Source organism: Buteo buteo, chromosome 7 (genome assembly GCF_964188355.1).
Source record: "Buteo buteo chromosome 7, bButBut1.hap1.1, whole genome shotgun sequence".
NCBI lineage: Eukaryota > Metazoa > Chordata > Aves > Accipitriformes > Accipitridae > Buteo > Buteo buteo.
Genome location: NC_134177.1, coordinates 35,593,930 through 35,619,946, shown reverse-complemented (window position 1 = coordinate 35,619,946; position 26,017 = coordinate 35,593,930). Strand labels below are relative to the sequence as shown.

Below are 26,017 nucleotides of genomic sequence, written 5' to 3'. Positions count from 1 at the left end.
CAGGGAGTAGTGAGGGAAGAAGAGGGTTATTCCTTAGTCTGAAGTTGGGTTTGAACAGATTCCTGCGCTCAGCATTCAGAAGAAGGTAGGGCTTTCACGCATCTGCAAAATAACTTTTGCTTTTCACCTTTCTTTAGTGCAAACAACACACATTTCTGCCACACAGGGGCAACATTTCCATCACACTGCACCAGTACTGCACAGCTTGAGGGCAATTCCTGCCTTCACAAGTATATCCTCAACACCATAAGCAACTGCATGCAAATATAGTCATCACTTTAAACAACATGTGGTTTCTTCCTAAGCAAACATAAATGACTATTTTGCGTCAAGTCCTGCCTCATAAAAAGAAGGAGGGTTGTTATTGTTTAAGACTTTCAATTTTCACAATCATAACAAAAGTCACAGAACTACTGGTTACAAGGGGCTCCTGCAGGTCTCTAGTCCAGCCTCCTGCTCAGAGAGGACAATTGCCAACACTGGACCAGGGTGATAATGGCTTTACTTAAAAGACTTGAAAGCCTCCAAGGTTGAAGGGTCCCCTACCTCTCTGGGCACCATCTTGGCTGAACAAGTTTATTTTGATGTCTAACTTGAACTCCCAAGCAGAAACCCAAGTCTTTTGTCCCTTGTTCTACCATGGCAGGTGGGTCTCCCAGCATGGACCAACGTGGGGTTATAACACTCTCACAGAGAACGTTCCACTTCTTGCTGAACTCCACATGCATCTATTGGCCCAATAATCATGTTTCCCAAGGTCCCACTGAAGTAAAGCTATGCCACCAAGTATGCCTGCCACCCTCCCTAAATTAGTATCACCTGCGAAGTTGCTGAGGGTGTATTCGGTATCATCACCCCCATCATCTGTTGATGGAGATGTTGTACAACATAGGTTCCTGGATCAACCCCTGAAGTACCCTGCTTGTTATCAGCCACCAAACTGACCTCAAGCTATTGATCACAATCCTTTCAGCATGCCCAGCCACATTTCAACTCATCTAAGAGTCTGGCTATCCAGAATAGACTGAATAAAAGAGCAGAGTTTGAAAAGTGCTCAGTGCCTTAAGCATTAAACATGCATACTCTTGTTTATAGCTGTAACAGTCTTCTATGGTTGTTACAACCTTCCAGACAATATTTGACACCCTACATGCTCTTCACTCATGCAAACCACCTGTACCCAAACTCCTGCTGTGCTGGTACTGCATCCCACCAGCTGTGTTAACAGGCAGACATGAAACCCTGCACCAGCTCTGGCCCAGCCAGCACTGCTGCAGGCATCCTGCCTTAACTCAGCACTCTCCCCACACTGCCCATATGGCTGCAGTGCAAAAGAAACACGAAGGCTAGGGAATGAGACCTGCACTTCCTTACAGACTGCCCTGCCTCAAGCACTGACAGCTGTGCTTTGCTTATCTGAAGGAAGGTGCACTAATGACACCAACTACCTCCTCCACTGACTCCTCTCATCTCACTACTACTTCCCCAAAGAAACCTTCCCCTACCAAATAAACATCATTTTTCCCTATGCCACTACAGCACCTTCACTGCTTTCCCTTGGACGAGCTCTAGAGCTGTGATCCAGTCCACCGGACCACACATGTGCAACAGGCAGAGTGCAGCCAGGTCTGGTTAGTCTGGCTGCTCCCTATCCAGTTCAGCACAGGAGCTCCTAGGGAACTGGCTTCCCTGGAGCTGCTAGTCCGAGAGTGCAAGATGATTCAAACCAGCCACTTGATGAAAATAAAGCTCATGAGGCCATAACTTGAGTTATTTTTCTGTGTATTATATAACTCCAGTGAATGAGACAGAGCAACTCTGCTCTGCTGACAGAAGGGGTTTTTTGCCTGTCACATTTTTAATCCATCGGGTTCCTTCTGTGCACGGCCAACATAAACAAACGGGCTCCCAAAATGACAGCCAAGACTAAGGCTCATCTTGCACATTTTATGGATGCTTCATTCCACTCCTGCTGCTCACAGAGCCTCTGCTGTCAGTTAGGAAGAGCAGAGTCCTAGACTTGTCCTGCCAAGCTGGCCAGCCCTCCCAGCACACAAAGCTGACCTTGGCAGAGTAACCAAGTTTATCACATTTGGGAAAAAAACCCAACCATCTATATATAGAGATAGATATAGATACATAATGAATAAATAAAGAACTCATAAAGAGTTCCTATAGGAAGCAAAATACGGTACTTTTCAGAGGTGCTGGGTAACTGCAGCTTCAGTCACAGACAGATGTACTGAATAATTCCAGAAATAATAATCCCCTGAATGCTACTGCTCACTCGTTAGTGAGAAAAATGCAATCTAGAAGTTTCAGAGCTAACATAAAAGCTCCCAGGGGATTAAGGCTGGGCAGTGTATTTCCTGTCAGGTTAGAGGTTGTTTCCTTTTGCCTTCTACCTGCCCTCATTTTTACATAAGAATCAAGATTCCTCATCATCCAGGCCAGCTTTAACCACTGCAGAAGCCTCCATGCAAACCGAGGAAAATGATGACAACTACCAAGATGCACAACAGGAAACTCCACTCTACTCCCTCACGACAATAGTAGATACCCAATGGCTGACTCATGTTCTAATGTCAAAAACAAGGCAGAACATCTCAGAAAACAGTGTGTACCACAAAAGTTTCTTCTCACTTACCCATCTTTCTGATATTATAAATCTCATGCCTCCTTCCCAGCATTTCACAGATGACCAGAACATTTTCATCTATGCTTTGAAGAAGCTACTGCTGGTTATCTTCCAAAAGCATCATTAATGGGGAAGAAGTGGGAGAAGTTACCTTTGAACTGCTTGATCATATTCTGATGGTTCTCAATAGCCTCCTGCAAGATCATTTCAGGTTGGTCCATCTTCCATCGCCACTCTGTGCCCACTGGATTTGTATGATGTCTGAAGGAAAGAGAGACAGTTATTCACTATTGTTTGTAATATACATGGAATAACCCATCTGTTGCCCTGGGGACTTTGGCATTGTTTAATAATATTAAAAGCAACAAGAAATTCTCAGTGATATCCTGCTTCTGACAACTTTCAGATGTCATCTTTGAACACTGTTCTCATACCCCTCTGCTTCCAGGCTCTAGTCTCCCCAGAAGGAACAATGGACCTTGCAGTTTATATTCAACTTAACATACCTATTTTGAGTCACAGGTAAAAGGTTTATAAGCTAAAATGATGTTCTGCAGCCAGAAGGACCTCTAAAGAAAGGAAATCTGGTTCTACCTCCTCTTCTGACCACAGCTGAACAAAGCGTTAGAAAAGGAGGGCCCGAAGACATTTTTAGTTCCACTGAGAAAGTACCAACTGGTACCCTGAGAAGGACAGGATTTGTTTCTAACCCAGTCTTTGTGTAATGCTGTAGTAACAAGACAGCTGAGGGCAGACTACTTCAAACTATATGAAGAGACTAGGAAGTCTGCAGTATGCTGGAGATGCATTGCTGGTGGATCTGGTTAATCTCCCAGATTTACTCAATAGGGGCTTCTCATCACTTCTGAGATCTGCTAGCTACCACATTACTGAAACCCAAATGCAAAAAAATAAAAATAAAAAGTTAATTTCTACAAGTTAAGCAGATTGCAGGATAAAAACCACTGATCTTCCATCTGAGGGACAGCTGGTGTCACATTGGGTTAGGAACCCAACCTTGCCTACCCGAAAAGGACCACTGTACCCATATATCATTTTCTTCAAAAATGGAAAAAGCCTACCCAGACAAATCCACCCAAGCACCTGGAAGATATATGGAGTTTCTCTCCATTCCCTATTTCACCAGCACGAGAGGATGTTACAAAGCCATTGTAAGTCACCTGGAAAAAAACGCATCCTGACTAGCAAATGAAATATTATAAGCAACTGGCATGGCACCCACCATGCTTGCACCTGGACAAACACAACCCAGAGAGAGCCTATACAAGGGCACAGACCTCTCCCTGGTCAGAGGAATTTCCCACTAACATTACTGCACTTAGACTGGTATCGAACAGGGATAATTCAGCCTTTAAGTATCATCCTAAGAAAATCAACAAATTTCTGTGTTTTCACCTCCTTGTTCTCTCTCCATCTTCTCCTGCTTTTTTCCAAAATATGCTACAAAAGTTCCTCCACTTTTCCCCTACCAATTCTACCGCAGTTGATAGAATAATTTATTAATAGAAGAGTAGCATATTTTGCAGTGTCTTTCAAAATAGCACTACTGTATTAACATAGCTCTGGACAAGAAAACAAGATCAAGCAATATATACTCCTGAAACTGTTTTCTGACCAGCTGATCTCTGTTTCCTCTACCACTCTCCATCATCCCTGGAAGTCAGCCACGGAGATGCTGTGAAGTTACCTACTGTATTCTGCCTCCCAGCTACATGGGCATTAAGACATGATGCCCAGTATTTAACTAAAGGAGAAAAGACAGAGGGAAGCACTTTCTCAGAATGAAGCGACTGGTCCAGTGCTTACTGAAGACAATCAAAAGACTCCCACTGACTTCTCCAAGTGAGAAAGACCTGCAGCTCCACACTTTGACAGTGCTAAACCACACAAATTCTAGACCCAGCATCAATAAAAACAGCCTGTTGGCCCAAACATTTCTTCATCCACTTCAAGAGCAAAGATTCAAATGCTGTTCTCAAACTACTTTACCATCTCAAAGATCCTTTAAGCTAAAACAGCTTTGCTTTTTGAATTTCCCTTTTTTTTTTTTTTTTCTTCTATCTGCCAACATGGAAAGTTTTCTGAATGCCAACTATAAAAGGCATTTATAAAACTCTTACATGTTTAACTACATAACTTGTAGCTTGTATATTTAATAGGGCAAGTTGGCAGAAAATCAATAGGCTCTTGATGCATGCTGGACAGCTATTAGTGTCTAACAGTGCTTGAATTTTTAACACATTCTAACTGTTTAATAAACATACCAGGTCATGTCTACAAAGCAGCTTATTTGGCAAAAAGCAGTTTCTCTTCAAATACAGGGGAAAAAAGTAATGTCTAGTGGCTGATGAGATTTTTTCACAGTCCCTGGCACAGACAGAATTTCACTATCACCTTCCCATTCCCCTGCAGGCTCTGTGACCCTCATCATCCACCTCACCAGCTACTCAAGTCTTGAGCAGGTAATTGTGCATAGTATTCCTTCCCTTCCCAAAATAACACAAGCAAAAAAAAATCTCACCCAAAGCCACACACACGCCAGAAAACCCTTATTTTATTAGAGATTCCAGGTGTGAAACAAGTTTGATTTGATACTTCAGAGACAAGCCATCACTGCCACAGCACCCCGCCACCACAGAGCAATGCAAGACTGCACGAAACATGATGGGGAGGTCCCAGTTCACTCCCATTCTCCCCTGGCTAACAAGACTGCCTCCAATCCAGCCTTATTTGCATTCTCATCAGACCTTTGATCTACCAGTATTACTTGCCAGCATTACCAAAGTGTCCCTGGCAGTCAATCAAACCTCTGTGAAGTAGGTGTATGCTTCAGTGGGGCAGTGCATCTCCCTCCCTGAGCCCTTATGTATTATTTTAATAAATCAGCTTTTCACTCTCTTCTGTGAGCAATGCTTAGTATTATGAAGTCTTTCAAGAAACTTTGAGGGAAAACACAGCACAGGTATAAAGTATCATTTACTCCAGTGATCAACTGATTGATGTTGATGCTTGGTGGGGAACATGAAGGTGAGGAAACACTGGTGGCAGTGATCATGAAAGGACAGAGCGCATGGTTCCCAGAAAGGGACAGCAGGGAAAGAGCAGAATAAAAACAAGAGAGTTCAAGAAGCACACTTTAGTGAATCCTGAGAACCAGCAGGTGAGAGCCCAGAGGAGAAGAGTTTAAGGGCAAAGATGTTCAGGAGAACTGGCAGGTTTTTTAAACCTTATTAAGGCAGAAGTGCAAACTGCAGCAATAAAAAGCAAAGATATGAAATGTAACAAGAAACCAGTCTGGCAGAATCACAGGCACTTCTGCAACCTTGCAATCCTCCAGCTGAAAATAAAAGGAAGAGCACAAGAATACAGGGTCATAATGGGAAAGGTCAAGGCAAAAAAAAAAATCAGACGCAACTAGAAAAGGACATATAAAAAGGACTAACAAGAACAACTTTCCCTATAACAATGTGAGGAGTAAGGGGAAGACCAAGAAAAAAGCTTGTCCAATGCACTAACAAACAATGTTTAATGTTTCTCCATGATGACAAGAAACCTGTTTGCACCTTTTCTTCTGCTTTCTCCTGATGGCAATGGGAAGAGCACAAATTGGACAAGAAAGAGGACAGGTTAGAGATATTTAATCTAAACAAAACTTTTTCAACTAGGATGGTTAAACTCACCCTAGAACATGTTGGATGAATTGGCTGACAGTATCAGTCACTAGTAATAAGCTGAAAGTTTGTGAGTAGCATGTAAAAGTGATTTAAAACATACCAGAAAAGTGCAAATGCAATGGCCACTTTAGCAGGAGCCAAAGATTTCTATACCAGCCCCTCTTAACTTCCAGTTCTTCAGGACATACTGGATTAAATAAGTGTTTGTGAGCCCCAGAACACAGCACTGAGATAAGTAACAGCCAACATGAACCCGCTGAGAACCTTCCATGCCAAGACCACCTTGTAGGTGGTCCTTGTAGGCAAAAGGAAAGGAGAAGAGGTTGAGCTTTTGACACCATCTTACCCAATATTCTCATAATCTGCCCAAAGAAACTCTCTGTAAGCAGCACTGTTTTGTAAGACAGCACAAATCAGGGTAGAAAACTTGAATCAAAGATTAGTTATCACTGGTTCAGTAGGACACTAGATCTATCCAAAAGGCATCTGCAGGGTTGTGTCCTGAGCTGGTCCTATTTAGCAGCTCCCAAGAGTTGAATGATGGCTCAAGAGGCAGGCTTACCATATCTGAGGTAGAACCAACCTGGCTGGAGATGCAAAATCAGGGAGGACAAAGCGCAATTAAAAAGATCACCACATCAATGGTATTACATAGTCATAACTCGCATTTGCCTGCAAAATGCCTTGTGGCGGGGACAAAGCAAAGACTTCAAGTCTCTCAGATTTACTTTCTACAAAACCAGATGACACTCACTTCAAAAAGAAAAAAGAAAGAAAGTTTTGATAGGAACAACAATTAAAAAAATCCCTATCTAGACTGCTGTCTGAGGAGGAACACAATGTTTCTATACAAATTTCCTGTTATTTAACAGACAACTATTTCTCATGTTGCTCTAAGCAATCTTTTGTTAGCTGTAGGAATGAGAAAAATAATGTTTTGTTACGAATAAATTCAGGAAGAGAAAAAAGCTTTTCAAAAGGCATGGAATTATTCCTAAGCGCTGATATATTTAAACCATTTTAATGAAGAAAAAAAAATCAGGGGAATAAGGCTGAAGTCAAATGTTTGGCTATCTTAACATCCAAAGAAAACTCTCATTTTTAAAATGACAAAATATTCAGTATTTTCAAAAGAAAATTTGGACTTTTTTCATGTTTTAAAATTAACTTAAATAAAAAGATTTTTCAGAAACAGGTGAAAAGCCCAAAATGAATTGATGAATTTTAGATTAAACAAAACAAATCAACCTGTAACTTCTACATTTTCACTAGGAGTGCACTGCAGCTCACTAACTTCCTAAGGTTTTTCAAATCAGCTGTTCCATCAGAATAAATTTAGTCTTCTCCTTGTAAGATTATTTGGTCATATACCACACCTGGCAGCAACCCATGATAGTACCAATAGTGAGGACTTTAGGTTAGTTTTGCCAGTTCCTCTGGACAGAGAGGGGACTGAACTTCAGAAGATTTTTAGAAGAACCCACTTCTGGTACTGGCACTAGTACTCAGCCCTGGTGAGGTCACAGGTCAAATACTGTGTTCAGTTTTGGGCCCCTCACTACAAGACAGACATTGAGGTGCTGGAGCGTGTCCAAAGAAGGGCAAAGCTGGTGAAGGGTCTAGAGAGCAAGACCTATGAGGACCAGCTGAGGGAACTGGGGTTGTTTAGCCTGGAAAAAAGGAGGCTGAGGGGAAACCTTATCGCTCTCCACAACTATCTGAAAGGAGGTTGTAGCAAGGTGGGTGTTGGCCCCTTTTCCCAGGTAACAAGTGACAGGACAAGTGGAAATGGCCTCAAGTTGTGCCAGGAGAGGCTTAAATTGGATATTAGGAAAATAGGAAAAATTTTGTCACTGAAAGGGTTGTCAGGCTGCCCAGGGAAGTGGTGGAGTCACCATCCCTGGAGGTATTTAAAAGACATGTAGATGCGGCACTTAGGGACATGGTTAGTGGTGGACTTGGCAGCATTAGGTTTACCGTTGGACTCAATGATCTTAAAGGTCTTCTTCAACCTAAATGATTCTATTATTCTAACTCACGCTTCTGAAACCTTAAGGATGGAGGATGCTCCATGCTGAAAAACTACATCCCAACTTTAAGAAATGCTCACTTTCTTTAAAAGCACAGTTTCTAGAAAGGCAGGCAATGCTGAGCACCTCCCAGAAGTCTGCCCTGTGCTTGTGTCAACATATTTCATTCCTTCCCAGCAGAACCACACTCAGCAGTCTCAAAGACCATTTCAAAACTAACCTGAATGTCAAGATGTACAAATCTGCTTTCAAAGCCGATAATCACTCCATCACATTACTCCTTACTGTAAGTGGGTACCAAGTCACCAACCACCTGCAGTAAGTATCAAGACACGTGTGAGCGTTTCACAGCCAATAATCTGCTTATTTTCACTACTGATGCCATAAATATGTAAACTAATAATGACAACTATAGAAGCATTCAGCAAGTCCAAGACCAGGAAAATGCACACTGCTATAAGATGAAAAGCACAGATTTCAATCCCAGTAGGTTGCTGGCACAGTACTTCTTCCTATCATAAGCCTTCTGCGTAACAGAAACGAAAACACTACCCACTGCACAGCGTACGCTGGGAATCCTCACACGGCAGATACTACTTTGGGGACTAAGTGCATTTACAGCAACCTTACCCCGACACTTCTGTGCCTGACTTGGCAAAATAGCGTCTAACTAATACTGAGAGCCACCCCGAGCACTACACCCTTTTGCACAGTACCGAGCAACTGATGCAACCCCATCCTGTGTAAACTTCAAGCACCAACAGCACTGCCAGCACCTCAGCAAAGTGCCAACGCTTCTGCGAGCTGGCACATATGCACCCAGCCAAGACAGTCACCAGGGTCTGCTCCCATCTCACCTGATGGACCACATCAACATTTTCTCCTAGAAATGCCTCACATTATTACAGTGCTGGCAGAGCAGCAGATAAAGGCACCAAGACTTTTTTTTTTTAAAAAAAAAACATTGACAGGGCATGAACTAGGTATATTCTATGATGTCCTGCCCCCCACCCCATTTATATGGTTATTTCAAGAGCTCCTGGAAGACAGACAGGCCCAAAGGTCAACAAACAGGTGAAGAATTAAATCTGAAAGAAACAATGAACATGGGTCACAATATATTAATTCTGTAAACAAAAAATAACCAACTTGAAACACTGCGAGAAGAGAGTATTAACTTAGCAGAACAAGGACTGGTGGCTGTAGATGCAAGGAGACTCTCTGAGCTTTCAGGCTCAGGTTCCAAGTTCTACAAACCTGCAGTGTTAACTCCTTTGATATCATAATATTTCACATTTCCCTGAAGAATTTAGCCTCTGGAGTCAAGTTACTTAATGAGAAGAAGCTTTTGTTTTAATCTATATTTTCTTCTTAATTTTTTAATGACCTTATTAAGTACCTCTCCTATGAGAGATTTTGAATTTTTAATCTCTTCATTTTGCAGGGCTTACTGTGATCACTGGCTTTTGGCCACACACTTATTTAGACTGTGTGAACAGAACTTCCACTGTTGCCTACTGTACAAGCTAATGCTGATGTGTTCAAGTACAGGTATAAACATCATAAAGTTACAGAAGAAGAAACATGAACCAATTTCTTTACAGGATATTTCACTCTGGTTTGCCTCCTCCTCAGATGAAAAAATAATAAACCCTATTAATTTAAATCTTATTTAGCTGTTCCATCTCTCCACAATAATTCATTGGGCTTGAGATACTCAGCCAGAAAACATAATCAAATCAGGTTTGCCTGGTGCTACAATACAGTGTCAGAAAGCCTCAGTCCCCACACTTGCTTTAACTGATTAAAAGATTCAGTCACTTACACATTTCCATTTAGACAATTAAGCTAAAAGAGACACTACAAACACAGCAAGACCAGCTGAGAGCAATAATGGATAGTGACAGACTATTTTTGTAGGGAGAATTATGACTTAGGGATGTTGCAGTAATTAAGGTGTTGGTTCCCGCCCTCCATGCTCTTGATGCAACAGCCTCAGGAGTTCAACACAGCATGATTGCTTCCTTGCAGGGGGAACACCATACAAATGAACAATCTGCTTTTCCTGTCCTCCCAAGAAGCTGCCACATTATAAACCTGCATCACCAAACTCTAAGCCAGCTCTCTGAAGGGGAGAGGCAGGGAAGTATGAGCCAGCAGTCACATCAGTAAGGCGTCCTGGCAGGCTTGATATCTACCAGGGACATACCACTTCCACGGACAGGGAGGAGAAGGAAGGTCTCCAGTGCAGTCAAGCTCCATCTTTTACAAAAACCCCTAACTTTGAGTGTGTTTGGCTGCTGGCTCCACCCGTGATTCCTGGTTCGGGGCCAAAATGTGTCAGTCACAACCAGCCAACTACAATGACATCCAGTTCCCAGGGAAAGTGGCTAAACTACAGCATTTCTTGCCAAAGCGAGGAAGAGAGAACAAACAGGTTCCTTGGCCTTTTCCTCAGTGATCCTGGGAAAGCTGTGGTGGTTATGCAGTTGGAAACATTGGCAGACTCTACAAATGCCAGAATCCTGAAAGAAGAGATCAAGAAAAAAAAAGAATCACAGCAGTCTTATCTGCAACTTAGTGTGCAGAGCTGCATGACAAGACCAGCAAGGCATAAAACCTGTATTAAAAACATTTTGCCAACAGTAGATAGAGATGGTAACTACTAATAAGAAGGTAACATGTTTATCCTACACAGCCACCGGTGACTGCAATTCTACATTTAATCTCACATGATTAAGAATCTGCAAGGCATGGTGGGTTTAAAATAAAAAGTGTATAGATAGCCCTGGCTGCATGGTTTGTGAATTGTGCTGACATGCAACCAGTAAGGAGGAGAGTGTGTACAGAAATCCCTTCTTCCTACACCAAATTAACCTGACCAGCACAGCTCACAGCCACACAAAGGCTGTAGCAGCCCAAGCACAGGGTCTGAAAAAGCAACCAAAGTGAAGAAAGCTTCTTTCAGCAGCAGTTCTGGTTTATGTCAAGCTTAAGTTATACATAAAGTGAGCTTTAGGATGGGTCTCAAACTGAGCCTTAAGTCTTCCAACTCGATAGAGGTCTGAGAAGACAGACAGCTGCAGTCCATATGAAAGAGTCAAACAACTGCAACCCATTTCAACCACCGAAGGTAAATAAATGAGAACATTTTTCAGCACAGTCCCATGGAAAGCTGTTTCCTTGCATTCAGGTTGTTAACATTAGTAAAATAAGCATTCTAGCACTCGTTATCATTAGGACTACTGTTTCCAGGATTCCCTTAAAAGTGACAAGTGACATTTACAAGGTGATGAGTTAGAGGCATGTGGAATGTATCACACATGGCAATTTATCCCAATTACTGCACTTTTCAATTTACACTTGATTTCCCTGACTCAGTCCCATACTCAGGACACAGGCTGCTGCTGCTAAGAAATACTGAGTTGGGTCATTTGGAAGGGGAACAGTGTTAAATCATCTGCCATGCAATACTAGGAACAAAATGCCTCATTCTGACGATGTTATTGCTTTCTATTTGCTGTTTATGATGTACCTTCTGTGTAGGGACAGAAGGACAATAACAGGCATGCCAATCGTCTTCCTACCAGTACAGTCACCACTGCAGAACTAAATGCACCAATGCTAGCTGATACATTACAAAAAAAAAAACAACACCAAACCAAAAAACAAAAGACAAGCAGTACATTTTTCTTCCCAGTCATTATAGTGCTCTGACAAAAAGCAGCAAAACTTGCACATTGAACATGCCATTTACTGGGTCCTTTCAAGCCAGCATATCATAGAATCATTGAATGGTTTGGGTTGGAAGAGACTTCAAAGATGTCTAGTTCCAACTCCTCTCCCATAAGCAGGGACACCTTCCACTAGACCAGGTTGCTCAAAGCCCCATCTAACCTGGCACTGAACACTTCCAGGGAGGGGGCATCCACAGCCTCTCTGGGCAACCTGTTCCAGTGCCTCACTACCCTGACAGTGAAGAATTTCTTCCTTATACCTAATCTAAATCCACCCTCTTTCAGTTTAAAGCCATTATCCCTTGTCCTATCACTACATGCACTTGGAAAAAGTCCCTCTCCAGCTTTCCTGTAGGCCCCCTTTAGGTACTAGAAGGCTGCTATAAGGTATCCCCAGAGCCTTCTCTTCTCCAGGCTGAACAACCCCAATTCTCTCAGCCTGCCTTCATAAGAGAGGTGTTCCAGCCCTCTGATCATCTTCATGGCCCTCCTCTGGCCTCACTCCAACAGGTCCATGTCCTTCTTACGTTGGGGGCCCCAGAGCTGAATGCAGTACTCCACGTGGAGTCTCATGAGAGCAGAGTAGAAGGGCAGAATCACCTCCCTCGATCTGTTGGCCACGCTTCTTTTGATGGAGCCCAGGATACTGTTGGCTTTCTGGGCTGCAAGCATACACTGCCAGGTCATGTTGAACTTCCTGTCAACCAACACCCCTAAGTCCTCCTCCTCAGGGCTGCTCTCAATACATTTTCCACCCAGCCTGTATTTGTGCTTGGGATTGCCCCAACCCATGTGCAGGACCTTGCACTTGGCCTTGATGAACTTCACAAGGTTTGCACAGGCCCCCCTCTCAAGCCTGTCAAGGTCCCTCTGCATGGCACCCCCTCCCTCCAGCGTGTTGACTGCACCACACAGCTTGGTGTTGTCGGCAAACTTGCTGAGGGTGCACTCAACCCCACTGTCCATGTTGCCAAAGATGTTAAACGTGCCGGTTCCAATACCGACCTCCGAGGAACACCACTCAATGAAAGCCCATCAAGACCACCAGTTAACATTTTTTAATAGACTCCCAATTGCAAAGTTAACAGTATGACCGGTGTCTAACGCTTAACACTAACATGGGAGACAGCTTCAAAGTGCCTTCAAAATTATAGCAGTCCTTTTGCACTGATGCTGTCATTTAAATTTTCTCATGAAATATTTGCATTATTAAAACTTGAAGACTATGAAAGACTGAAAGTGGTACTCAGAGGAATTTGGCTGTTTTTGCATGGAAATATTGGGATGTTGAACACCCAGGCATAGGGATGGAATGGGTGTTATTGGCAGCCAGCCCCCTGGGAAAGCCATAAATACCGAAGGAAGCACTGCCCCCATGGTCTGAATTAGCTAGCAAGGTAGAAGACAAGAGCTCAAAGAATAACCTCCACATCCTCCCACCCAGTACACTTTCACATCACTGCTTTTATTTTTGCTGAGCCTCTCATTTTCTCTCATTCTGCACTCCCCCAGCCTAGCAAAAACCTCCCTCGGAAACCCAGGCGTTTCAGTGAGTAAGCAGTGCTAGAGCAGCTCACAGTTCAGATCCAGGCAAAGCTCACTTCCTTTAGAGAATTAACAACAAAGTAATTCCGCTGAGATAAGGGGTCACTTTACTGACTAAAATGGAAAGTCATTTATTAGCTACTGTTTTAGAAAGGCAACAGTTACTAAGTCATCACTTTTCACTCATTGAGAACACAACTGAATTGGTGGGGGTGAAGGTACTTTAAACAAGAAAAATGGTCCAATTTCAAAACAAAGATACTCACATCGCTTAGTGCCTTGCTGGCTTTGCACAACAAGAGCCAGCCCATGTTCTCCAGAGCACCAGGAGCCATGGGGAGTCCCAGACAGTGATCTCCAGAAGGAACCAAACCTCTACCAAGTGCTCGGCACAAGCAGCAGTGGGCATTGCAGGGCAGTAGAGAGGTGTCTGTCTCCTGCCTCCCCAATTCCTCATTCCACCTCTCCCCAGCTAGTCTGAACTCGCTGGGGCCCAAGACCTGGCTGCACAGGACTCAGCTTTAAAGGAGGCGGCACTGGGGAGCCCTCAGATCCTCTTCAGCCTCTGAGATGTGAAGCCCACCCACCCAGCTCACCTACCATCCCTGACCTACAGACTCTGCAGCTCTCAGAAGGGGAGGAGTACAGGCAGGAAGGGGGAGGAACACTGCTCCCTTCCAAACACCTCCTCCCCCAATCTCCAAGTGAAAAGGGCACACAAGTAACACTGCCCTAGGCTTGAGGAACAGGACAGGGACAGAGTAGAACAGAGTCCCTATCCCAAAGTAAAACTGCATCAGTATTTTACCTCCAGCAAAAGACGCATTTGTTTGCGCAAGCCAGGCTCGGCGTGGCCTCCATGCAGCGGTGGCTCTCAATTCCATAAAACGTGTGTTTATAGCAGCCTCCTCGGCCTCGAAGCATCGACTAACAGCAGAGAAAGACACATACAAACACCAAGAAAGTTAAAACACACCATCTGTAACCAAAATGGGTGCAAAGGTTTAAAATCTGCTCCCTGGGCATATTTGCAGTTTTCAGTCACTAGTAACTCCTGTGTTCAAAGTCACCTGTGACAGACATTGAAAGCGAGGTCACAGCTGCAAGGCAGATCAAAATAATGATGACAGAAGCAGTCTGTTTTAAGAAATTCATAGCACACAGATCAGGGTATAGCGTGACTGTTTATATACACCCTTACAGAAAAAAGGCATTTATAATGTCAAATTTACAACTGTTGTAGAGGAGAGAGACTTTAACATAATCGATAACTTCTCAGTTGCAACACCACAGCATAACAATGTGCCTTACTGAAGCTTTTAACTGAATCAGCCCACAAAAGCAAGCAGGTGAAGCCACTTAAGCTGCAAGAAATATTATTGTAAAAGCTCACTAAAGAGTAACAAGGATCAATTTCAAGGCTGCCCTACTGAACACTCAATTCTTTTCATTTGTCTAGTAGAGTATTTCTTCTAGCACTAAATTAAATAAATACCCTGACCTTATAAACCCTCATTCACACCAGCCAGCAGCTCCAGTGGGACACTGCACTTTCCTTCACAGCAGAACCACAGCAGCCTTCCCATTGGGATTTAACTCCTATTTAGCATGCAAGTTGCTTGGAGCAAAGACTGTCTTTCATTATCTCAGTTAAATAATAATAAATGAGAATGAATCTTTACTACTCTCAAGAGAAAATTTGAAATATGACATAGTAACTTTTAATCTACCTTCCTCTACCTGAAAAGTCCTGGTGATCCACAAGAAAATCTCCACAGAGTAGCAGGGAAAGAATATACAGGTAACCCCTAACACATGCACAGCCTTGTTATAGAGTTGGAAGATTAAACAAATTGGAAAAATACTGTTTATTCTACCCATTCCTCAAAACAAGAGAGATGTCAGGAGATTCACAAATTCTAGGAGAGCAAGTTATATTCTGGATTTCATAAGACCGGCAAATCAACAGACTCTTCCTAAAATTTGCAGGTTTTATGCTCTTTTCCAGAATACGACAGAACACAATCATTTAAATCTGAGATATCACTATGAAATTCTACTTAATACTAATCCTTCTAGCCCTCCTCCTGCTTTCCACTGATACAAATCTCAAACAAGCCTCCCAAAGATATTCACATATTGGTGTGAATCTGAGTCAAAGCCACTGCCTGTAACCAATTCCAGCTCAATTTATTAGAACACTTTACATTCAATTCCTGCTTAAGCTAAAAATAGATGGTCCTATCTAAGCACACAGGGCTGCTATTTATTTTGTGAAATGGCTTTACAGTGCTGCATTAAGTTCTGGTTCTTTAATAAAAATAGGTTCTCTGGTCTTCTCTCTCAGTCACAGCATTGATGAAGTTTGACAAGTTTTTCTTTAAAGGTTTCATGGCCTTCTCTGACACTAAAAATGACAGAAGAGAGAAATATTTGTAAGAGTAAACAGCAGAAGCATCAGTGGCATCAGTATATCTCACAAATATTCATGACAATACAGCAGTGGGCTCTTTAAACCATTCACGGGAACAAGTCTTTTGATGAAACACTTCATTGATACCAGGCATTTCAATAAGAAAACCTCACTGCAGCCACCCGCTTTGGTGATTGCCATTCAAAGAGCTCATTTCAAAAATAAACAAAGTTAATCATGCAGCAAAAGAGAGCTGAGAGACCACGGAACTGATCACTGCCACAGCGCAAGAATTACAGATGTGCTGGCATTTTAATGAGGTGATGATTCCCATAGTTTATCAGCCCATGAATGCTGAAGGCTTTAGTATGTTAGATCAGTGTTACTCCCCAGATGTATAACACTATTGACCAGCTTTCAACTTCTGGGCTTCTCAGGCACCTGCAAAGGACTGATGAAACAACAAACATACTGAAGTGGCTGAAGTTTGTTCTACAGGGCTCTGTGCCCCTGCTGGGAACGTTTTTAAATCTGCGAACTACTTGAAAAGCTACTAGCTTACATAGCCTACAATACACAACTGCAGAGCGTGGAGGATTACTTTTTTCATATGGATGTGTACAAACACACACACAGACACATTACACACAACTATATACATACACACACACACTCCCACAGAGTAATTTTTAAAAAGTCCTAGCATTCACAAGTGACAGTTACCTCGCTATCTGAATCTTACTTGACAAATGCTGAAAACCAGTGGAGAAGCACTGTCTGTCACAAACCAGGTGTATCAGTCACAGAACAACAGGTTCAAATGCCCTTGTGTGCCCATTCGAGTGTAATGACGGACTGTGTTATCTTTGTTTCAGAAGACCTCACACTGGTGAAGTAACTTTCCCACTTTTCTCCGCAGTGTTCTGTTCCTGCCATGTATTTCAGCAGGCAGGAGATATTTTAGCAGACAGCAGAATAACAGGAAAAACAACAGAAAGTGATGTTCGCAGCTCTTTGCCATGGTCGCATTCTCACTTCTAGCAGTGGGATTTTAATAGCTTGAAATGCAGAACTACAGCTTGGAAGATGAAATTTGTTTTTATTCAAGTAATATCACATTTTTAAAGGATATTTCATCTGGAAATTGTAATACCTGAATAAGTCTCTAGCTTTTTGTTGTTGTTGTTGTTTATAAAATGAGAAAAGAAGAGAGAGTATACCTTTGTCCATCGGCAGAGCTTCACCCCGGAATGGCTTCCAATCAGTTTGTAACCTGAAAATAAACAAACAAACAAAAAAATCAAACGATTCATTTTACCCTGCAGTAATTGATACACAAAACATACCAATTGGTACACAAAATTATTAAGCATCACAGTCTCAATGCTGCTCTTCCCCATTGGCCCAAAGGTGACACTACCAAGATGATGTCAGTGCCCACCCACAGCACCCTCCATTTGATTCTGGGAGCCTGCATATCAGCGCAAAGGCCATGGCCACCCAAGGGACTTCAGCCAACTTGAAACAGTTTCTCTTAATGGGAGATTTATTTATATTGTTCAGTCTTGTTTCAAACATAGGGGGTGGCCAGAAGACTTCATATAACAGGATGGCAGACTAACAGGTCTAGCCCAGCGATGTCGGACAACTCACTGACCCCAAGGGACAGCACTTGGGTGGGAGCAGGACAGGGACCCAGAAGCATCTCCCTGGCCCTAAGACATCAACGTAGAACAGACTCTTCCCCAAAACCAAGGAGACCTAATTCCCACTGCTCCTTAGCAGGTCTGACCCAGCCTGGAGGACATCATCTGATTCACAGTGCAGCTGCAAGGGCAGAGGAAGAGAACTGAAATGCAGGGCTCAGCTTGAACCCAAACTTCACAGGTTCACCAGTTCCATCTCCACTAGCTGTGGTGGAGCCACAGTGAGGGAGCCGCTCCTCCATACCCAGAGCAAAGCTGATTTCACATCACTTCCCTGCTCCCCAGCCAAGATCAACACAATTTCATTTAAATTTATTGGTCCAGGAGGATTAATTCCACAACGTTTGTTAAGCACTAAGTACTATTATTACCTAAACTGCTTGAGTTGGGTTATTTTCCTCTTTGAAAAAAGTACTTAAAGACCAATATATCTGAAGGATTAAAAGTCGCTTCAAAATCAGCATAAAAATAAGAGGGATTTGAGAAGCCTCACTGTGTCATTCACATGGTAACATTTATACGTCAATGGCCTGGTTGTCCCCATACCCAGCATGTCTCAACTAGCTGCTTTAGGCTGATGTTTATATTAACACTTTCAAGGGAAAAACCCTGAAATTTTAGGTATCAAGTCTCTTTCCTGCCAACCAGCACAAACTTAACAGGGAAAAAAGCCTTCTGCTCAGCAGAAAAACTGGCCTTCACCTCCTACAACAAAAAGTAGCACAATTACCCTGCCCTGCTCATTTGTCATCATGCATCTTTTGCACAGCAAAATCCCAGGGGAGTGCAGCTGCACCTCAGAGTCCCCCACACCTCCAAGGACGCCAAACCAGCCAGGAACTACAGTGACAGCAGATGTCACAACAGCTGCACCAGCTAAAAGTGAAACTGTGTGGAGACACACATGGCCAATGAGGAATCACACAGCATCATGCTGTAGTTACTCTGTCACTTAAACCCAGCAGAGATCTGCCTAGTTTCCTCTTTCTTCTTGACCTCACGTTTGCTCCCATCACCTTGTGCGGGCTCTAACCTTGCTGTGGGGTTAGGACATATGCGATTTTAGCCTGATCAGTTCCCTGAGGTGACTTGCCAGGAGACCGTACGAACACAGGCCAGTGCAGGGGAGGTGGGTAGCAGGAGCAGGCAGGGGGGATACCCTGTTAGATGGCAAAGGGGCCAATTGCCAGACTAAATGAGGCTTTGGGGACTTCAATGTCAGGCTGCTCCTGTGTCCTGAGCTCCCTCTGTCCCTCCAGCTCTGTGGGAATGAACAATATTTCAACATTTTCCTCCCTAAATGAACAACCTCCAATACAGCAAGGAAGAAAGAACTGCTGCAAGCCAAAAAGCCTTGGTATTTCACATGGCAGATCATCCAATCCTTTCCTGGAGAAAGACATCAGTGTAACCCTGGATCAGCACTTCTAACATAGAACTGATAGCCTGCAAAGCCACATGCAATACTGGGGACACCTTTATCTAGGACTGGATGAGACCCAGAAGACCTTGTGGCAACCTCTGACTGACGCTTGTCAGAGGCACAGCCAAGTATGCACAACTGCATTCAGCTGCATCACATCACCTCTCCCATCCTGGGTCTGTCCTGCCTATTTCTTCAGCATTTCTTCGCAAACAGGCTTGTCCAGCAAGGTCTAATCTCAGCTAGACCTCCCTGTGCTGCTAAAATTTGTGTCCTTACAGGATTTCCTGACGAGTGTTGAAGAGGGTGCTACATTCCTCCTCCCTGCAACACAGCTGTCCAAGCCAGACTCTTTGCTGATGTCAACCAGCACAGCCCTAGCCTTATTTTTTTCCATTTTTCAGAATCCAGCAACAGCATTCATGTAAGATTATTCTCTCACAGATCCCTTGTCAGTAGAAGTAATATGGCTGCTTCAAAATGGGTTTTAGATTAAAATTAAATTGGAAGTAGGACATGCTTGCCCAGATCTGCTACTGAGTTGTTTGAGGGAAGAGAGGAAGCAGCTAAACTGAGCAAGGTGCCAAGCTCTAGAGCCCAAAGCTGCAGCATTTTCTCTTAAGTTACTTAAATCAACTTCCACCATGTGGAGCGCCCACAGCTTCCTTTAAAGGCCAAGAAAATTGTACACGTTCAACATCAAAACAGAGCCTTACAAACTTCAGCCAGCTTTAGTGATGAGAAGGGGCTTACTCATCTTGTTTGCTGCTGCCAGGAGTCACAGCTATGGTTACAGGAAGAAACAGCATATACTCGCAGAACGTCTTAAAACCACTGTATGAAGCTGTTGAACTCTGGTCTTCACCACATAGGTAACTCTGGTAGAAAGTGTGGTTACCCTGCTAAGCCATCACATTGAACACTGGCCATGCCATGCTTTTTCAGACTTGGAAATCTGATAATATATCAGTGATGAAGGCTGAACACTTTTTACACATCTGCTCTAGGTGAGCAGAGTCTTTCTACCTCTGTAAAGCCTGTTTCTTCAAGTACTTGCTTTACTGCTGGCTAGTAACACAGGCAGCAAACCAGTTCAGGCTAAAAGAAAGTACAAAGGGTTAAGCAAGAACCACGCAGTGCTAAGTTTCAAACCAAACGTGAGAAAATGTGTTTAAGAACCAGGGGTCTTCTCAGTTCTGTTTCCACATCACAGCTTCTGCTGAACCCTTTTGAAAGCTCAGGCTAGCTCATCTCAGCTTTGCCACAACTTCACTGCGGCTCTGCCAAGGCAAATGGTGGTTGAATCAAATCTTCCTGATGGCCCAGAATTCTGCACCTACATATGCCAGGACTCTCTGAACACATTCACTATTTTGCTTTTAAGGCATATTACTTGTGAGCAATAACTCTAACTGAATATGGATACACCACCTTCCAAACAATACAGCGTACTGTCTTGATAGGACTCTGCTCACAGTCCATATGTATCTTCAGATACTAAGGCTCAACAATACCAATCCATTTATTATTTCTACAGCCTCATATTGAAAGGATTCCTTAAATTGTAAGCAGGCTCATAGTAATCAGCTCAACTCCTGACTAAAGTCACAAGAACATCTAATCTGAAGTCTATGTATTAGTTGATGCTGCTCTAGATGATAAATTTTGAATGACCTAGAAGCCTGCCAAACTCCACTGAAATTAAGTGTCATTTTTTACTATATTAAGACATGAATTAAGCTTTTAAACAAGCTTTTGGGCAAAGTGAGTGTTATCAGGCAATAACACTAGGCTGATAAACATTTGGTGACTGCTTGCCCCGATAATCCAACTGGATTTTAATAGACCACAGACAGACTTTTAATCAAAGAGATGGCAGCTTCACAGATGGTGACTGCTCCATTGTGTGGGGCAAAACTGTTCTGTGACCATTTTAAACTACACTGCAGCATTTCAACTCCATCATGTAAATAATAGTTTTAAAATTCCGTTCTCTGAAATTCAAAGAATTCATCAAGGGAGCCTACTGAGCTCTCAGCCACTGAGACAGGACACTGCTATCTATATACCCATGTCACATTCTAGGATATCAAGGTATTCTGGTTGTGGTTTTGCTAGTTCCCCAGTGCCGTACACATAACAAGACTTTCTAAGCTCCTGAACGTGCATGAATTATGTGTATATGTGAGCAATTAAGTTATTTTAATCCTGAAAGCAGAACATATTTGATAAACCAAATTTCTACAACTGTCCCTATCACAAGCAGTGTCATGATATCTGCAGTCTAACAAAAATGCATCTGTAAGACAGCTATACTGAACAGCTTTCAAAGATCCCCAACTATCCCAACATGGCAAAATGTCCATAAGAAAAGTCAAAGACACCTTCCAGCTCAGATTTCTATACCACCAAAAGCTTGCTTCAACAGAAGACTTTGAAAACACAAAGGAAAAGATTTCATTATGAAAGAATGAAATAGATCAGTGGTTGAAAAATCCCCAAAGGGTACAAGACTTAGCTATCCTTCTCTAAGAGTGCAGTCACTGTAAGCTTGGTAAAAGCCAATCTGATGTCACATTGTGCTTCACGAACTCAAATGACTTTCAGAAGGCTTTTCTTCCAAGAAGAGTAATATACAGCTGACAAATCAGTGTGGTTCTATCAAGCAATCTCCTTAAATAAAAGCCCTCTGGTTTGAAGCAATGATTATCCATTAAAGCTAAAACTCAGTGCAGAAAGGGGAACTTCACACTAGAAGAATGTTTACAGGGAAAAAAGTTTCCAATTTCCTGCTGTTTTGCAAGACTGCAGTTTAAAGGGGCCAGAGCTGAAGGTCAGCAACACAGCAGTAATCCATCACCACCACTTTACCATTTTGAAAGTTGTAGCACAATTGCTGCACTTGAGCCATGGCCCAAAAGACAATGTTCAGACTAAAGCTAGAAAATGAATAAAAATAAAAAAAACAAGAAATGCCATTGGTGAAAGGAACCTGTTCAAATTGTAACAGTATTTTGTACAAATACAGAAAGTGGCAGCATCTGGGCAATGGAATTTTTCAGATTGCCCAAGCACGATAGGAGAAACCTCCAGTTTCATTCCTAGCACCTAGCACCAAACCCTTGCCAAGCCCATCAAGATCTACTTTACATTTCTCTTTTTTTGAAAAAGAAGAGTGCTCTTCAGAAGTACAAAAGGCTTGTGATTTGTGGAAGGACTTGCTTCCATGAACTCAAAGCAGAAGTGAGGACATGAGAAAGGATTACAGGACTGTACCTTGTATGCAAAAAAATACTGTCATTCCAAAATGGATGGAAAGTTTGGTCTTTCAGTAGAGCTGCTGAAATACTGCTTCAGATCCTTCTTATCATACTCAAAACAAAGAATATCTTGAACATTTTTAACACATAGTAAAAGCCTGCTAAGGTTAGTGAAAGAAATACAGCTGCTTCAGCAGGCAAACCAAACCTAACCCAGTATCAAGAAAATGAGACTGGCAAAGTTCAAGGGTGGGAATGCCAGTAGCTATAATAAATTCCAGTCTCAACAGCTGATCATAAAAGAGCTAAAAAATTCTTAAAATCTGGCTTTTCACTTAAACCCAGATGTCCATTTTAATCCAAAAGCACCCTTTCCTTTGCAGCACAGAACTGCCTGGGCAGTAGGAATATAAAACCTCCAATATTCAAGCGCATAATTTCTTGTCAAACTATGCCTTTGACAAACACAGCCAGAGACTACTGATGTTTTCACCTACATCAACTAATATTGAAGATAAAACCAGAAGAAAAACCTTCTGTATCTGGCACCTTTGACAAAGAGCAATGTGGTAATCCAGACCATTCGCTGAGCTGTTACAAAATGTCTGCCATGAACACGTCGTGTTGGTGACCTCCACTAGGAGCAACCACAGCAAAGCATGTCTTCTAGAAGTGAGGTCATGGGCATCAACAACATGGCGGCCCATCCCATTTTAATCCATCTCCCAAATCAACTGCAAGTTCTTGAGACCTCCTCTCACCCAAAGCGAGATAGAGAAAGGATGTCCACCCCTCAGCCCAAGTAGTTTCACCAATTTCTATATTGGCTTTGCCATCCCAAGAGGAGAACAGCTGCTCCCCTACTCCCAAAAAGGGATTTGGGGCACTTGGCAAACAAATACCCATCACCATCCACCAGAACAATCCTAAGAAAACAGAACTAATCAGGCATTCCAGAAGTCACCTTCCAGCAGCTCTCAGACACTGCATTCAAGACAAAGACTGGTAATATAAAAGCCCCTCAAGTGTTCTGAATAGCAAAAGAATCCCCACACCTCTGTCTGGGAGGCTGAGAAGACACAAGCTCCGCTGAGGAGGAAAGCGCATCCAATTCATTCTCCAGCTGCAAAACAGGCAGAACAAAAGAAAACATGATGGGACTCTTGAAAAGGCTGTCTCACAGAAGAGCCGGTTTCCCCACAAACACATGCCCTGCACTGCATCAGATTCCCTGCTGGGGCCAGAGCAACAGCTCCATTGCCAGGACCCTGGCCTCTCCTCTCACCCTCACCTGCGCTCCCACAGAGGACCTTTGGGTCCCTCCAGTGCCTTCCGTAGCCCTGCCTCGTATCTCCAGCTCCCCTCACATCTTCCACCTATTTTGGCTGGCCTGATGGCTCGGCAGGAGACAGCAAATGCATACCTAGTCTAAAATCTCATCCTTACCAAGTAGCAGTAACCAGCTGGCCAAACAGAATGGGTCATAACTCAGAGGTCATGACGTTCAAGGAGGAAGAAAAGAGCCTCAGTGTATCTTCTTTATTCAGAGTAAAATTCAAGAAATCTGCAGGAACTTAATGTCTTCAAGAACTGCACATCAGTATCAACTTTGGCTGAAAAGTTTTAAGTAGAAGGCGGCAGCCAGCCTGCACAACTCCCCTCCTCAAGTACCCAGAACAAATACATAAAGAGTCAGAGACAGAACTACAAGTTGCTACAGACAAGATTTTTCTTGTCTGTGTTTTACTGAGTCGCTCTTTTTCAGTCATTCTGGGCCCATTTCTTTCTCTACATTTCCATTTGTATATGGAAATACAAATTGCTTGGGGAGAGTGTCATGTTTTCATGAAAGGACAGCAAATTTTAATCCTTGCCTGAATGTATCTTATATTTTGTTCCAGCTTAATAGACTTAATTTCAAAGATCAATACTCTTCAAAGCCCTTCCAACCCCCCACACCCCCCCAAAAAAGCATGCACTTCAAATATAAATGCATTTATGCTTATTTTCCTCTATTATGCATGGGGTAAGTGTACCAGCTCCAGTAACTACACAAGGAAAGAATCAGGCCTGCAAAAGCAAGCTTTCACCATCTACTCTGCTCCTGATAAGCTGCTACATCTGTGCCAGCAAATGAGTATTGCAGTCAGCTCACCACCACCAGCTCTTGGCAGCTTCCACACTATGGGACTTCAGCATCTTCTGCTTCCTGGATTCTTCCTCTTTAACTGTGTATTTGCTGTTTATTTACACAGACATTTTCTAAGGAGCTGCAAGAAAGTTTACCAGGTTTAACTTTGCCTGGTTTTGGTCATTGCATTTATTCTGCTTACTAAGAATAATTTGCTATTTTGCAAGCTAATTTTTAATCTTCCCATGGCCAGTATTTGAATTCTGTGGTACATTTCAGCAACTGCACCAGTGTTACTGATCCCTGACCCAGCTGTGAGCTGCTAGTGCCACCTGGAGTTTAATAGCTATACATAAAGCACATCAAATCCCAAAGATGCATGCAAAAATTTAGCATACAGCCTGCAAAAATATACATCCAGCAGCACCAATCTCTGTGCAACATCTTTGCACAGTGGATCTCATTCCCAAAATCTGGACACTCAAAAAGCTCAGCACAGTGAGCCAAGCTAAGATGGTCAGAAGAGCTCAGAGCTGCAGACAACGGAAACCTCAGTCCAAGAATGGACAGCAAAAGCCACCAAGTACTTTTAAAAACCTTATCTCAAATAAGGTTGATAAGCACTTGAAAAACCCAGTCTTCATTTTTTTTCTGAAGTCAGTCTCTTGATTGCCCATACACACTGAAAAACATAGATCAAATTATATCTTTATATCAACCATGAAGTCAAAGCGTGAAAATAAGTAGTTACTGAAGCAGCCCATACTATTTCAGATACGAGCTGTCTCCTAATACTACTTGCCTTTGGATACAAGTAAAATAGAGGTATCCTGAACACCCCGGTGCTAAATTGTAGGCTTACTTAACCAGTAAAGACAGAACGATCCAACTGTACTGCAGCAATACTGTACCTGTGGTAGCAGAGACACAACAGAATAATTTATACAATGTCAGTGGGGTTAGTCTTTGGGTGTCATTAATCCATTCCCATTGTGTTGCCTACCATGAAAAGCAGTTTTATTTAGTAGTGCTACAGTAGAAAACAACAAAGCAAAGAGCGTGTCGGAAATACAGGGTATGAGCAGCTTAAGAAATCCAGGTCCTTGGAATCTCCTAAGCAAACAATCAGCTCTTCAGGATTTTGAGCTTGTTTTTTCCTCTGTTTTATTCCTCCACATTTAAGAGAAGCACATCAAACAGGACCTGAAGCACTGCTAAATACAACCGTAACTTGATAGGGATGATGAAAGTGGCTGTCACTGTGTGACATCATGTTTGACCTCCAAATATTTCAAGAAGTCAGCTGCAGTAAAACCATGATACCCCAAACTGCAGCCTTTGGTTTCATTCATATTCGGCATGACAATTTCTTGGGCTTTCAGTCCAACCATCGCTGTCAATAAAACATTTGGCAAATCAAAGAGCGGTTAAGACTAACA

At 42.7% G+C, this 26,017-nt stretch overlaps 1 protein-coding gene across 13 annotated transcripts in view; it reads right to left on the bottom strand.

The window, feature by feature from the left end:
- The window catches only part of LOC142032964 (S-adenosyl-L-methionine-dependent tRNA 4-demethylwyosine synthase TYW1-like), a 111,138-nt gene that overhangs the window by 60,748 nt on the left and 24,373 nt on the right, over positions 1 to 26,017 (bottom strand). For all 13 annotated transcript variants that reach the window (XR_012651049.1, XR_012651050.1, XR_012651051.1 and 10 more), the window contains exons 9-11: positions 17,279 to 17,331; positions 14,454 to 14,572; positions 2,790 to 2,899 (exon numbers count right to left, since the gene is read on the bottom strand). Coding sequence is in view for 6 of the 13 variants with exons in the window: in XM_075032427.1 (XP_074888528.1) it covers positions 2,790 to 2,899; positions 14,454 to 14,572; positions 17,279 to 17,331 (282 nt within the window). In the remaining 7 variants the exon portion in view is untranslated. The remainder of the gene's footprint in view (positions 1 to 2,789; positions 2,900 to 14,453; positions 14,573 to 17,278; positions 17,332 to 26,017) is intronic.